The sequence below is a fragment of the Paramisgurnus dabryanus genome, chromosome 4, assembly GCF_030506205.2.
Source record: "Paramisgurnus dabryanus chromosome 4, PD_genome_1.1, whole genome shotgun sequence".
Classification (NCBI taxonomy): domain Eukaryota; kingdom Metazoa; phylum Chordata; class Actinopteri; order Cypriniformes; family Cobitidae; genus Paramisgurnus; species Paramisgurnus dabryanus.
In genome coordinates, this window is record NC_133340.1 from 2,617,315 (window position 1) to 2,632,278 (window position 14,964).

Genomic DNA, 14,964 nt, shown 5'->3' on the forward strand with positions numbered 1-14,964 from the left:
AGATATCATGGAATCACAATATGTGTATAATATTACACCTAAATAATAAGTTTGAACAATACATTCATCAAACTATACAGTGGGTAAAATAACCCATACGGCAAAAAAAAAACATAAAATATAAAACATAAAATTTTAAAATATTTAAAAAATGGTCAAAAATATATTTGTTGAAATATGTTTACAATAATAGATTTTAATTATTTTTTGGCCATTTATTGTATATTTTAAAATATATATCAAAGTAAATAAATTTTAGAGCATTAAAAATATATTTAGCCCTCATATATTTGAATAAGGAAATATTGGGAAAAAAACATTTATGTTACAAACCTGTAAACATAACAGTTGTGAAGGGGTTAAAATTAAATATTTTTTCAACTTAAAAAGTACTTTATTAAATGTACTTGTATTTAGCATGTATTTAAAATATATTTAGGCATAAAAAAACATTTTTGCCATATGGGATGTAAAATTAGAAATGCTTAAAGGGACACAAGGCAGCATTTTTATGTTAATAAATCATCTTCGTAAGTCGGTATATGGTTAAATGACTCATTACATGACGAATGAAGACTCTCTCGCCCGCCCCTACCGTCTGTAGGAAGAATACCCCACTTGCAAGTTCGCTGTATCCGACCCGGTGTCCTTCAGACTCGTATAGTCTTAGATATAGAACGCATTTACTCCCAGACACTAGGGGGAGCTAGTAGAGAAATAATACTCAGACTTGCCTTGTGTGCCTTTAAAATACATTTTGGAATTATATATTGATATATGAAGTTTTAAACGAAATATATTTCCAAATTAGAAATATATTCAGTTGGGCATAACATTATAAAAAAATTATTACGCATATATTTAAAATATATTTTCTGCCGAATGGGAAGTATTGAACACATTACAGTTTTTCTTAGTTAACATATTCCTAAAGGTGCTCCTGATATGAAATTTTCACCAGATGTTGGTGGTAACATCCCATACGATCCACCGATTCAAAGAAATCAAACCATAGATTTAAGTTATGTGTAATCATATGACACAGGGAAAAGTATTGAACACTCATACCGAAATTATTAAAAAAGCCTTTGATGGTAATGAAAGCTTCAAGATGCCTCCTGTATGGAGAAACTAGTTGCATGCATTGCTCAGGTCAGGTGTGATTTTGACCCATTCTTTTACACAAACAGTCTTCAAAACTTTAAGGTTCTGCGCCTCTTTTATAAATTCTGATCTTTAGTTCTTTCCATAGATTTTCAATTGGCATGCTGTTTGCTGTGACCATTTTTTAATGAAGGAGAGCATGAACCATTTGATATTTGAGATCTCAATTGACTCTGTCGACTATGTGACGCGAAAGTCAGCACTCGGCACATGATCATTTCAAACCTGTTTACAAGACGAATGCTCTTGTTAGGTTTAATAAAAAGTTATAGGTTTAAACATATTATTACATATAATAATATATGTAATGTATATACAAAATATAATTCTATCTTGGCATGTGCTTTATCTGGTTCATGTTGGTCCAGTTTAATTTAGAGGACTTTGGCGTTTTAAATTTTTTTTTTTAAACTTGCAATTTTGTAATATTTACAGCTTAAATTCTGTAATATATTTTTTAAACATTTAAAATTATTCAGCAGATATTAAAAAAAATCTGTCGGGCCCTGGTAAATAATCACTTGGGACTAAACCAGCTATTATTATTTCACCTGACAAGGGACAGGATTGCTTTTTTTATTACTGACTGTCTTTGCTTTCCATGCCTTTTTGCAACTCCTTTTCTTCAGGGGTCCAATACTTATGTCTTTGTTTTTTTTATTATTACCCATAACTTAATTTATAGACACACCTAAGGTTGTTTGCATGTGTGGATTGCATTGGTTGTTACCATCATCTGCTGAAATGTTCTTGTCAAAAGCACCTATAGAAGTATATTTACAAAAAATAAAAAAAGGTGACAATACTTATTTTACCCATTGTATATGCATTTAAGTTCTTACAGTGTATCTAAATCTCTCCATAACATGTGGACTGTGTCCGATAACTGCGACATACTGTAATTTCCCTTGTAAAAGCCATACATGGCTGCTGAGTCGAGCAAGATGTTCAAAATGTCCCAGGATAACCATCCTTAAAGATCCTCTTCTTTCTAATACAACCGAAACAAACCAGAAAGCAGATTTGCAAGGGAAACCAGACTTCAAATGATATAAGGAAACTAGCTGTCAATCATTTGGTATATTACAGGTTGTTGACCTCGAGTTAGTTGACAAGTTGCCACTAGAGGTCTCTGCACTACCAAAAATGGTTTCAAACATAGAGGAAGACGTTGATGATGGTATTCATCATCACACATGAACCCATTTTTATCAATGAATTAGCTGGGATGCATAGTTAATGAAAGACCCAATCCAAATATAAAAACAGCACATGAATTAAGGAATAAGAACGCAGTTTAGCTGCAAAACGTGAATGACACCAGATCTCCTTTAACACACTGTCCTCAGGTGTGATACTGTTCATTTATTCATAAGCAAAGCGTGTGCCGTTACTTATCAGCCTTCATCCTGTGATTTAAGGTGAGTTTCCTTAGATTTGCGGATGTTATTAAAGGGATAGTTCACCTAAAATAACAATTTTGTCATCATTTACTCACCATCATGTCTTTGTTATGATAAACACAAAAGAAGATATTTTGAGCATGCTGCCATATTTTGAGCATTTTTGCTTTTTTCAATGTATAGCAAGTCAATGGTGCTTCTGTTTCCTGCTTAAATACAAAAATGTTTTGTGTTCATTATAACAAAGAAATATATGCAGGTTTGTAACAACATTTGTAACAGAATTTATATTTTTGGGCGAACTGTCCCTTTAAATATTCATTTCTGTAAAAAATGTCAATAACCAAACACGACTGATTTTACCTCCATCTGTTGATGAATCCACGTGAGACTGTGAGTTATGCTCGTGTAAACGCCCGGTTTGTTTTTCTGTCCGCAGCTCTGAGCATTGCTGGCTGCTCCCGCCAACGTCCACACCGACCCCCGGCATGCCAGCGGCCCTCCGCTGTCCCCCTTCAGACACAAAGGAACTGGGTTGGAACAAGGTGCAATACATTTAAGTTTAGTATACTAAAGTGTTTAGTAGCAAGCTTTGCACCTGACATGTACCAGCGCCACCCTGCAAATATCCTGCGCAGATGTTCCACGAGGTGAGACCCGGCCTGCGGCATTTATGCTTGGAGATTAAAGGCACCTGAGCCGTCTGTAGCGATATACTGGACTCTCCTACACAACATACAGTACACAGGTACAGTTAACTGCATACATAGCTTACATTTAAAGGTGCCTCGCGTTGACAACCTGAGAGTCATTTAAAGGAAAACACCACAGTTTTTCAATATTTGACTATGTTCTTACCTCAACTTAGACAAATGAATACATACCTATGTTTATTCAATGCGTGCACTTAATCTTTGTACAACGCGTCGTGAATGTGTTAGCATTTAGCCTAGCCCCATTCATTCCTTAGGATCCAAACAGGGATAAATTTAGAAGCCACCAAACACTGCCATGTTTTCCCTATTTAAAGACTGTTACATGAGTAGTTACACGAGTAAGTATGGTGGCACAAAATAAAACGTGGTGATTTTTTTAAGCGGATAAAAATGAGAACTATATTGTATGGTGGAAGAGCACTTTGACCTTGGCGTGCAGTAACATCATTACTCCTGACTACTACCCTTCTCGCTCAAACTTCTGTCAATATTACTGTGCCCGAGGTCGAAGGGCTGCAAACTTAGTGCTCTTAATTATTAATAAGTCTAAGTTGAGGTAAGAACATAGTAAAATATTGAAAAACGGTGGTGTTTTCTTTTAATGTTGTCAAAAAAAAATTTTTAAAGTAAAATCTGATTTTAGTATAGTACAAACTGACCACCATCCGTTGTGGCTCCCCAGCCTGAGATCACACACATCTGTCCTGCCTCAAAGGTCTCGCCATAACTCGGCAAACAAATGGGAGCCAGGTGATCTGAGTCTAGAGATACAAAGAGTTCATTTCAGAGCCTATCATACTAACTTATATTGCTATTTAAGTATTTATTTATAGAAATGCTTTAATGGCACAAAATAAACTCTTACCATTAAATGACAGAGGCACCTTTAGCTTTATGAGCGCAATGTCGTAACTAAGTCTCTCTCGCTTGTAGTTGGCATTGTAGATTATTTTCTCCACAGACGCAGCTCCCAATCCACTAACAGGTTGATCTAATATCCCAGCATGCACTGCCCATAACGCCGGCTGAGCAAAACTAGAAACAAAAGGTAACTATGAAGACATTTCTCATTACTTAAAGGAAAACACCACAGTTTTTCAATATTTTACAATATTCTTACCCCAACTTAGATGAATTCATACATACCTATCTTTTAACAATGCGTGCACTTAATCTTTGTACAGCACGTCGTGAATGTGTTAGCATTTAGCCTAGCCCCATTCATTCCTTAGGATCCAAACAGGGATGAATTTAGAAGCAACCAAACACTTCCATGTTTTCCCTATTTAAAGACACATGAGATAAAAGGATAATAAATGAGAACTATATTATATGGCGGAAGAGCACTTAGTTTGCAGCACTTCATCCTCCCCCTTTCGCTCAAACTTCTGTCAATATTACTGCACCCAAGGTTAAAGTGCTGCAAACTAAGTGCTCTTCCGCGAAACAATATAGTTCTCATTTTTAACCGCTTAAAAAATCACCACGTTTTATTTTGTGCCACCATACTTACTCGTGTAACTACTCATGTAACAGTCTTTAAATAAGGAAAACATGGAAGTGTTTGGTGGCTTCTAAATTCATCCCTGTTTGGATCCTAAGGAATGAATGGGGCAAGGCTAAATGCTAACACATTCACGACGCACTGTACAAAGACTAAGTGCACGCATTGAAAAAAGATAGGTATGTATTCATTTGTCTAAGTTGAGGTAAGAACATAGTAAAATATTAATAAATGGTGCTGTAAAATTGCAAATTTTTAATGTTTGCCTCTGTGGCACCATCTCTGTTTGAAACATAAAATTGCAAGTTACTTGTAGAGTTATTTTTTATGTGTGTGATGAAGTCAAACTAGAAATGAATCATTAAATCATTAGTATAAGCTTACAGTACATTCACACGTGGCGTAAGCGTTAACGCTTGACGGAAGGCGTGTCCGAAGTGTGGCTAATTCTAGTGGCCGCAACACATGCTCCTCTGTTCTCAGGTCTGTTTTTAATTACTTGCAGTGATTTTTTTATTGTGTGTATGCATAGAATTGAATATAAAATGTCTTTTTGATATGAAAGTGGCATATTTTGAATCTTGTTTGGCCATTTGGATATTTTTGGGCTAGTTTTGTAACGCAGACCTGGCAACCCTAACATTTATGAACATTGTCACTGCTGTGTAAATGCATATGCTGCATCTAAGGAAATTAAACAGAAGTTTAACAGCATTAAGACCACGTATCGTGTTGGACTCACCCGTACACACAGTGAGCAGCAGTAAGTATCCAGCTGTCACTTATGATTGATCCTCCACAGATATGCTGGTTCTGGTAATATAAGCTGACCTGCCATGGCACCTGTCCAAGGCTCGAAATGTTTCCCCCTACAATACGACTCCTGACCGCCGGCCTGGAGCCGCACTCTACACGGTAACCACAAACAGATGTTTTTAAGCATGTTGCTATTCTTGTAGATGGTTTACAAAAGTCATAACACATCTTTTATCAACCATCCGCACAAATAATAAAATCAGTTATTGCTTACCTATACATTTGAGAACAGCTACTGTGCCTGAACTGCATCGAGTCTTTCTGTAAAGATAAAAAAAAATATTTTTAATGTGGGGTCAATAGTAATTGTTACCGTGTATCAACTCTTTAAAAGGATTTTGATACAATGCCAATGATCAATATCTCTCTGACTTTAGGTATACCTAACATATGAAGAGTTGTGGATCTTGAAGGTTTCTTGATGGCCTGGTTGGTTGAGATTAAGAGCCACTAGGTTTTTCTGGAAGATATCTTCAATGGAGGAGATAGGAATGCTCTCAGAGCTCACATAGCTACAAACCAAGAAAGAAAGATGCACAAAAGATCAATGCCATTGGTTATTTAAAGGTAAGTAAGAATTAATAACACTAAATGTTAAAATAAACATGAACATTTGTTTCTGTTTTCAGTTGTTTGTGTTATGTTTATACATTAAGGTTAATGCGTTTGTGCTTGGGGGGCACGTACCGGCAAACAAGGGAACTGCAATACCTTGAAATTAGCGACTTTGTGGTTTTTAAATATGGTTAAATGAATTAAAACTATTAAGCCTTAGGTTAATTAGTGTACCAATTAAAATATTAAGTAAAATATGAATTCTTATATTTCTATATTATTAAAATCCTAATTAGCTGTGGTCTGGGGGGGGCGGTGCACCCCCTGCCCTCCCAAACTCCACATATGTATTTAGATCAAACACGTCAAGCTGTCCTTCTCTTTTGCAAACTTTCTTTTGTACCCGAAATGAAGACAATGACTATCAAACTCATTGCATTTTAAACATGTTCATTGTTTTGATGGTTTCATGCACCGCACCAACACAGGCTGATATATGACGCAGTAATGACAAACAGCAATGTCAAACAAATGCTGAGCTCCAATGAGGAACAGTAATAAAATGAAAGAATCGGCAAAAGACTGCAGCTGGTTAAATGCAAATCTCGTCAGTGTTTGCAATGAGTATTTCATTTAATGGCAGACTGATTTTAATTGGATTTACTGTGCCGATAATGAGGGCGCTGGGAACAGAGACGTTATTATTCATAGACACCCACACTGTGTGAAACACACACATACACAAAGAAAGAGAGTATAAACATATTTCTGTGCTCTTTAAAGGGAAATCCTCGCTTTGGTCTGGAAAATTAATTTTCTTTAAATAGCAGAGATGGGAGGTGATTTAATTTATGGAGCATATAGTGTATGGTTAGGGCTCAGTTATTATTATTATTTATTATACCACGGGTCTGTTGAATGCTTTATTCTGATTGGTTGAGAAATGTTCCATGGGTGTCGATTCTTTTTCTGTAAACGGCACACCTAATTTTCTAACTATTTCTTAAAAATAGGCACCAGAGCAATATTTTACTCCGGTGATTTGAATTATTTGAAAATAATGCACACCTGCTTCGCATCGTGCCGCATTACCACCTTGGATGTGCATTATTTTCTTATACTTCAATGGCCCGTCGTCAATTACTCCTTACTTAACTTTTATTTTACCAGAAAAAATAATCCCGCTTAGATTTAAAATCTGTTCTGTATGGAAGGTATTTTTGGACTTTTTTTAAATTAATTAATTAAATTATAAAATAATTAATTAAATTATAAAATAAAAATAAAATCTCACAATATGTCCCAAATTTGAAAATGAAATGCTAAAATAAAAATTAAAACATTATATTAAATTATTTCATTTTCATTTTTAACGTGATGAAGCATCATTCCGGCCCAATTGAAAAATTTAATTAAATTGATGATTTGACATTTCATTTTCAATATAATCTTGAGTCAAGACTGACAATATTAAAATAAAAAGGCAAGCTTGAAAAGGAATCTGTAAATACATTTTTAAAAGGCTTTTTATTCATGCCCAAGCAATAATTGGGACAAAATTAAAATGTAAAGTTTTTATTTTTAAAATGTAAAGTTTTTATTTTCAACTTGTATGCAAATTCAATGTTAATCAGTGGGTGGGGCTTACTTGCTTAAAAAAAGGGGATTGGCTGAAGCAGTGTTGCCAACTTAGCGACCTTATTGCTACATCTAGCGACTTTTAGACCCATTTAGCCAAACTTAGTGACTGTTTGGATGAATCTTAGCTTCACATCTGTACAGATAGGCTACTGTGTCGATTGTACTGGCCAACGAGTGTCGGGTGGCGCTGTCACGGTGAAATGTGCATCTACCCTCTGTGCATGGAGCTTTGTAAAAAATAACATAATATTCCAAAAAAATATACGTTTCTAATTTCAATATCAAAAATGAAAATTCTGTCATCATTTTCTCACTCTTCTGCTGAACACGAAGGAAGATATTTTTTTAGGTATGTTTGTTACCAAACCATTCATGAGCCCCATTCACTTCCATAGTATTTTTTTCTACTTTAGAAGTGAATGGGGCTCATGATTTGTTTGATTATAAACATTCCCCAAATTATCTTCTTTCTTGTTCAAATGTATACAGGTTTGTAACAACATGACAGTGAGAGAATGATGACCGAATTTTTATTTTTGAGTGAACTATCCCTTTAAAGTTAAAGTGAACCAAGAAGCAAAGCATAAAGGGGTTTTTCCTTTTGGAGTCTGCCATCTGCTCAGAGGTCCTCCCTAAAAGGAAGCCCCTATGATTAGTTAAAGAGCACCTACTTCATTGCTAAAAACAATGTTATTTTGTTGGAGACGATAACTCGCGTCATCGTTTACTTTCGTTTACTTTGGGGTTTGTACTTTTTGCATATCGTTAACGTACTAATACACACTTAAGGGGGTCGCACATCGGCCGCGCAGCTCAGCGTCGCCTTGAGTCGTGTCAAGGACAACTCGGAGGTATCGTAAACCGGAAGTGCACATTAAATAGCGCAAGCATCGTCAGATAGCATCTACTTCAAAATGCAAAATATACGTTAGCAACCAATGTTAATCGTTAATGATTTGGGACGAATATGATGTTATTTAATGCACGACGCTGAGCTGCGCGGCCGGTGTGCGATCCCCTTTACACACCAAAAGAAATGTAAAATCGTGAATTGGACCATAAACAACACGTAACCCAACAGATTAGGAGACGATGTGTTATATGTGTTTGTTCAAACACAGTCAAAGTGATCTTTTTCTGTATAAATCTGCTTTTATCCACTGAAATCAGAGATTCAACGGTAAAAAACAGCAATTGTTGGTACGCAATTTTTGTACCTGTTGTATCCCAGTTGTCTGCAGGCTAATGAACCCAGATTTGAATCCCAGCCCTCAAAACATACAGTCCTCCATAATCCTCTACTGTACACCTGCAACACAGAACTCCTGCCACTCACACGCACTGAGAGAGAGAGAGAGAGAGAGAGAGAGAGAGAGAGAGAGAGAGAGAGAGAGAGAGAGAGAGAGAGAGAGAGAGAGAGAGAGAGAGAGAGAGAGAGAGAGGGAAATTTTACAGTTGTCAGCATATTTTAGTGGTAAACTGCAAAGTATTTCTTCAGATGTTTCTTCAGTGTGTGTGTGTGTTGTCTGAGACGTGCCTGAAATTCTGATTTGAGGATACAGTCATACATTTGTGTCATACATATTTCCCTCCTTATTTTGGGATTTATTATTTCTGTGTAGTTTCCCACGATTTAAGGAGTATCAGAGTTTGGTTTCACATTTCAACCTTTGACATGACCTTACTCATTCAACATTAAAAATATCAAGGTTAATTTTCACTAAATGTTCTTTACAGGATGATTTTATTTTATGTAGAAACAGCTGGGTACTTTTGCTGGGTCTTCACAGACTAGCTCACATATATTTCTATAACTCTGTAGACCTGAAGTCAGAGTCAACCCACCACAATTGAGTTCATCTTCTCCATCTCCACAGTCTTTAACGCCATCACACACAGCCGTTCTGCTGATACACCGAGCAGGCGACACGCAGCGAAACTTTCCAGAACAACTCTGAAGCCCCACTGCAAATATAGAGACAGTCTCTTAACTGACCCCGAAATAACCATCTGTTACCAGGATAACGACTCCTGGTCATTTAACATGGTGGAGCTCATCAAACATTTACACCGGGCAGTGTTAAAGTAGAGTTTCATTAGCTAAGGAGGACGGTAACAACTTTATACACACACACACACACACACACAAACACACACTGACCTCCTAAACCGATTCCCAGGACCAGAGTCAGCGCTATCAGCAAACCTAAGGTTATGAGCAGTGCCAGCAATCTGCGAGACACGTACGGCCAACAAAGAGATTTAAAGCCTGATAGTTCACCTCCTGAGAGAGAGAGAGAGAGAGAGAGAGAGAGAGAGAGAGAGAGAGAGAGAGAGAGAGAGAGAGAGAGAGAGAGGAGAGAGAGAGAGAGAGAGAGAGAGAGAGAGAGAGAGAGAGAGAGAGAGAGAGAGATGAAATCAGGCTGTTAAAAGGCCAGCGCTGTCAGTGGTGTAGACTGCTTAGATCACAGTTGTCCTCTAACCCCGATGTAATCAACTGTGTAAGCACAGGCTATAGCTGTGCTGAGACTCGTACAATGTAATTTCATTTACACAATTTGACAACGCTGTCAGCACAAGTTACAAATAATTTTTTTAATTGTTCCTATATCTCTAGTGGTAAAGCATTGTGTTAGCAACATAAAAATAATGGGTTCAAACCCCAGGACAGGTCACTTTTAGTGATTTACCGTTTAAAATCATCCTACATAATATAAAGAACATTATATAAAAATATAACCTTGATATTTTTAAAGGATTAGTCCATTTTCTTAAAAAAATCCAGATAATTTACTCACCAACATGACATTCAAAATGTAGATGTCTTTCTTTGTTCAGTCGAGAAGAAATTATGTTTTTTGAGGAAAACATTGCAGGATTTTTCTCATTTTAATGGACTTCAATGGACCCCAACACTTAACACTTAACTCAACACTTAAAAAAGAGTTTCAAAGGACTCTAAATGATCCCAAACGAGGCATGAGGGTCTTATCTAGCGAAACGATTGTCATTTTTGACAAGAAAAATAAAAAATATGCACTTTTAAACCACAACTTCTCGTCTATCTCCGGTCTTGAAAAGCGCCAGCGCGACCTCACGCAATACACATCAAGAGGTCACAGAGGACGAACGCAAAACTACGCCCCAGTGTTTACAAGTGTGGAGAAAGAGGACCGTTCCTACGTTGTTGTATGTGGAATGATAATAATTAATGTCTTTGTGTCAGTTTATTGTTTAAAATGGTTCGCAAATGTGCGTTTTATATATGTAACACGTGACCTCCCTAAGTCACTACGCATTTACGTTAGGTCGCGCTGGCGCGTCACAGGACCGGAGATAGATGAGAAGTTGTGGTTTAAAAGTGCATAATTTTTATTTTTCTCGTCAAAAATGACAAACGTTTCGCTAGATAAGACCCTTTTGCCTTGTTTGGGATCGTTTGGAGTCCTTTGAAACTCCATAAAAAAAACTGTTAAGTGTTGAGATAAGTATTAAGTGTTGGGCTCTATTAAAGTCCATTAAAATGAGAAAAATCCTGCAATGTTTTTTCAAAAAAACATAATTTCTTCTCGACTGAACAAAGAAAAACATCAACATTTTGGATGACATGGTGGTGAGTAAACTATCTGGAATTTTTTATTTATTTATTTTTTTAAAGAAATTGACTAATCCTTTAATATTGAATGAGCAGTGGCGGCCGGGGACTTATTTTTTTTTTGAGGGCGCTCAATGCGAAGTTCGTCACAACATGTATGTTGTCCGTCATGTGTGTGGTTCCTCATTTCAAAATATATGTTCGGTGCATCGAGTGATCCTGTGTGCATCACGTGTCTTGTCAAATTAAGTGCCTGCTGCAGATGCATCTAAAGGGTTAATGATAAAAGAGAAGCTTGCGTTTGCCAGATACTCGCATAATCTCATGCGTAATCAAAGTTTACTGTTAAGGGAGTGTCTTGCGTGTAATTTTCATAAACGTTTATCATAAACGGTTTTGACGCGTGTGCAGCAGGCACTTATTTTGACAAAACACGTAATGCACATGGTACACATGACGCAACAAACACATATTTTGAAAACATGAGTAACACACATGACACATATTTTGAATATGCGACCCTCAGATGAGCAGTCACGAGGGGCCACTGCGAATGAGTTCGGTCATGTCAAAGATTTAAATCAGTTTAAGATCAGGAATTGAACCCACAACTTTTACGCAATGCTCTACCAAATGAGCTCCATCTAATACCATCACTTTATTATTCAGGGTGTAATAAAGTAACAATTTTAGAGTAAAAGAAGAGAAGTCTTACCAGAAAGGAAAGGTTGGACCTTGATGATGGGCACACCTGGGCTTGGTGGGATCTGTATGTTATAAGTTTTATACACAGGCAGTGGGGCGGACACCTCGGTGGGCAACTCAACGGGCACATGAGGGTCCTGCGTCGCCGGGTCATAGATGTGAAAGGAATGGCTGCTGAAAGAACTCACGTTAAAAGTAGTGGGGGTCTCGATGACGGGAAGGTCCTCGTCCGTAACAGACACCACTTCAAGAACACCGGACTCAGGTCTGTCCACTGCTGGATCCTGAGTGAACGTATAAGGAAGGATGAATAGAGTGACATGAAAACAAGATCGCATCAACCAGCAAATTACCTTATCCTCTTGTCTTTCTCCCTCTCTCTCTCCTGATGTCTGGGAAGAAGCCATAACTCTCCTCTCATCTTCTCTCCATCTGAGATGAATCAGTCAAATGTGATGGCCATGAGACCAAACACTTAGGAAGGGAATTAATCCAGAGTTTGTCTGTATATTTCCAGTGACTCCAAGAAATGCCTGTTAAGTTATCCCCTGATAAACAGAGGCTTGTTAAATGAAACTATTGGTTGATGGTTGGTTATCCGTTCTTTGAGTGATCTTATTTCTGTTCTCCTCTTGCCACACCTGCTCTCCAGCACTAAATGACACCTGAGCAGGAGTACGCCAGCGTTTTGTCGTGTCACTGCAGTTGTGGATCAGGTAAAGATGGACTGAGCTCTTGTTACATTGCAGGGGTCACTGAGGAATACCAAGCATGAAAAGGTCACCAGCCTTTGGGCTGTTCATTAATTGGATGCTGCATTTACGATGAGCAGTAACGTTTATTAAGGACCTTGTTTATAGGTCTATTTTGGAATCTTTATTATGATGCTATGTGCATTTATTCAATTTTTCTGGTGTAGTATATATACATTATAAAAATGCAGTTTTTTCAACCCATGGTTGGGTAAAAAAAACTAAGTTTTGAGGCTGGCTCCAAAAGAGAGTCAATTCCCATAGACCCCCATGTTAAAATGCCCAACTTTACAGCAGGAAATAATATGTTTACAGCCTGGTACAAAAAGTGATTTTTTTGTAACTCATCCTTTTAAATTATATTAAGCTTTGAAGTTTTGCATAATTAAGGGCGTGGCCACTTGAGTGACGGTTGAACAGCCACTGCTGTCACTAGAACTGAGCAAGGTGGGCGTGGTTTCAGCAATCAGCCACCTCGGCTTCATGTCCCGCCTCTTTACCCATTCTCGGCTATCTGCGAGTGATCCACGGTGACCCGTGGCCAAGATGTCGACGGCAGACATCGCCTACTTTAAGCTTCAAAAACTATCTTCACAAACCAATGGGTGACGTCATGGACACTACGTCCATATTTTTTTACAGTGTATGGTTTTAACACACTGTAAATAAACGATTTGTTGGTTCAACTTAAAAAAGTAAGTTAGCTGGTTGCTTTAAAATTTTGAAATATAAAAATATATACTCAAAAACGTTTGTGTGTCCACTAATATTTTTTTAAGTTGAATGAATTCCAAATTTTAAGACGACCAGGTAAATTACTTTTTTAATTTAAACCAAATAATGTTTAGCAGTCCACAAAATGCTGAGTTTTTGAACATTGTCAGGTCAAATATGGACTTTTTTTGATTATTTAAACCAGTGGTTGGGTTTGGTCATATTTTCCCAACCATGCGTTGAAAATGCTTTTTTTTTAAATCCCGATTAACACAATCTTTCTGCTAAACATTCATTTGATATAGTTGACATCAAGCACTAATGTATTCCAATGTGAGTTTTAACTCGAAACCTTGCAGCTTGTTTAAAACAATAAAACCATTACCGGAAATTCTAATGGTTGCCATTTAAATACCAATAAGAACCATTAGCTTTTACCATTAAAACCACTACACTGTAGTGTGTTTTGGGCCATATTTCATTAGAACCAATAAAATTCCCAATAAAACCAATAGAATTTCTGTCTATTTGTTTTTTTACCAGGGTAGTTGGGAAACACATAGAGAAAATGTGTTGAACAGAGTGTCATTACATCTGTCTGTTACTGAGAAGACGAATGTTATGACCTCGTTTCCATCATGGTGTATCTGGTATCCTGGTGTCTGTTTTACGAGATTAATGTCTTTCTGTGTGTGAGTCTGTGTGTAACCTCTAAAATCATAGCTACATGTAATGACACATTTTAACCGGCAGGTGTCACTGCAGCCGGATAGCGCATCTGTTCGTGCTTTTAGGCGGCTTTTCATGAGTCAGCTGCTTGGGCTCTGTGACACCGATGATTCACACACACTTGTGTGATAACGGAGCCGATTTTTGCGCGGTTATAATCCGTGCCCCTGCCCCCACCCTCCTGCGCACAGTCACGACTACTGAATAATCTAAATTGCGTTTGGCTCAGCAGCTTAATAAAAAACAGTAAAAATTGCGGTAACCAAACATCAAAGGGACATTCATGTTTTCAAACTTTACTGCTTTGATCTGTAAACGCTGAGGTGTTGAATCGCAAAGGTATGCCTAGACCTGTTTTACTATGCTAATCAAATGGCCTAGTAATCCCAATAAAACATTTCAACATATTGTTATTTGACTATTTAAGACCTGTAGAAACCCTTTAGATTGTAAGCTAATATTTCATAATAAATTTCCACGGACTTGTTCTGGAAAAACATTTACGTTGTCAGTTTGCTGTATCCACTTGTGTTAAATTTTGACATAAGATCGACATTGGATATTTTGAATTCAGATAAATGTTGGATTTTGGATCCTGACGTCGGATCAACGTCGGATTTTGACGTCGGGTCAACGTAGGACTTTAACGTCAATACCCAATTTTAGCAGA

At 37.2% G+C, this 14,964-nt stretch overlaps 1 protein-coding gene across 1 annotated transcript; it reads right to left on the reverse strand.

Moving 5' to 3' along the window:
• Nucleotides 1–2,561: 2,561 nt before the first annotated feature.
• On the reverse strand, nt 2,562–13,414 carry tmprss3b (transmembrane serine protease 3b). The gene is made up of 14 exons (XM_073814449.1): nt 13,326–13,414; nt 12,453–12,531; nt 12,110–12,383; nt 9,961–10,083; nt 9,645–9,764; nt 9,017–9,140; nt 5,987–6,115; nt 5,818–5,864; nt 5,530–5,695; nt 4,149–4,318; nt 3,943–4,038; nt 3,166–3,293; nt 2,931–3,080; nt 2,562–2,630 (listed from the first exon to the last, which is right to left on the reverse strand). Exons 1-14 carry the CDS (start codon nt 13,412–13,414, stop codon nt 2,562–2,564), a joined length of 1,764 nt encoding a protein of 587 aa, XP_073670550.1.
• Between the last annotated feature and the right edge of the window lie 1,550 nt (nt 13,415–14,964).

What these genes read in the sequence shown, in the direction of transcription:
- tmprss3b (XM_073814449.1), bottom strand. Translation starts at nt 13,414, where the DNA reads ATGTCTGCCGTCGACATCTTGGCCACGGGTCACCGTGGATCACTCGCA. An exon ending in AGGCGGGACATGAAGCCGAG is followed by an intron (nt 12,532 to 13,325) that starts GTGGCTGATTGC and finishes GATTCATCTCAG; the next exon opens with ATGGAGAGAAGATGAGAGGA. An exon ending in GAGAAAGACAAGAGGATAAG is followed by an intron (nt 12,384 to 12,452) that starts GTAATTTGCTGG and finishes ACGTTCACTCAG; the next exon opens with GATCCAGCAGTGGACAGACC.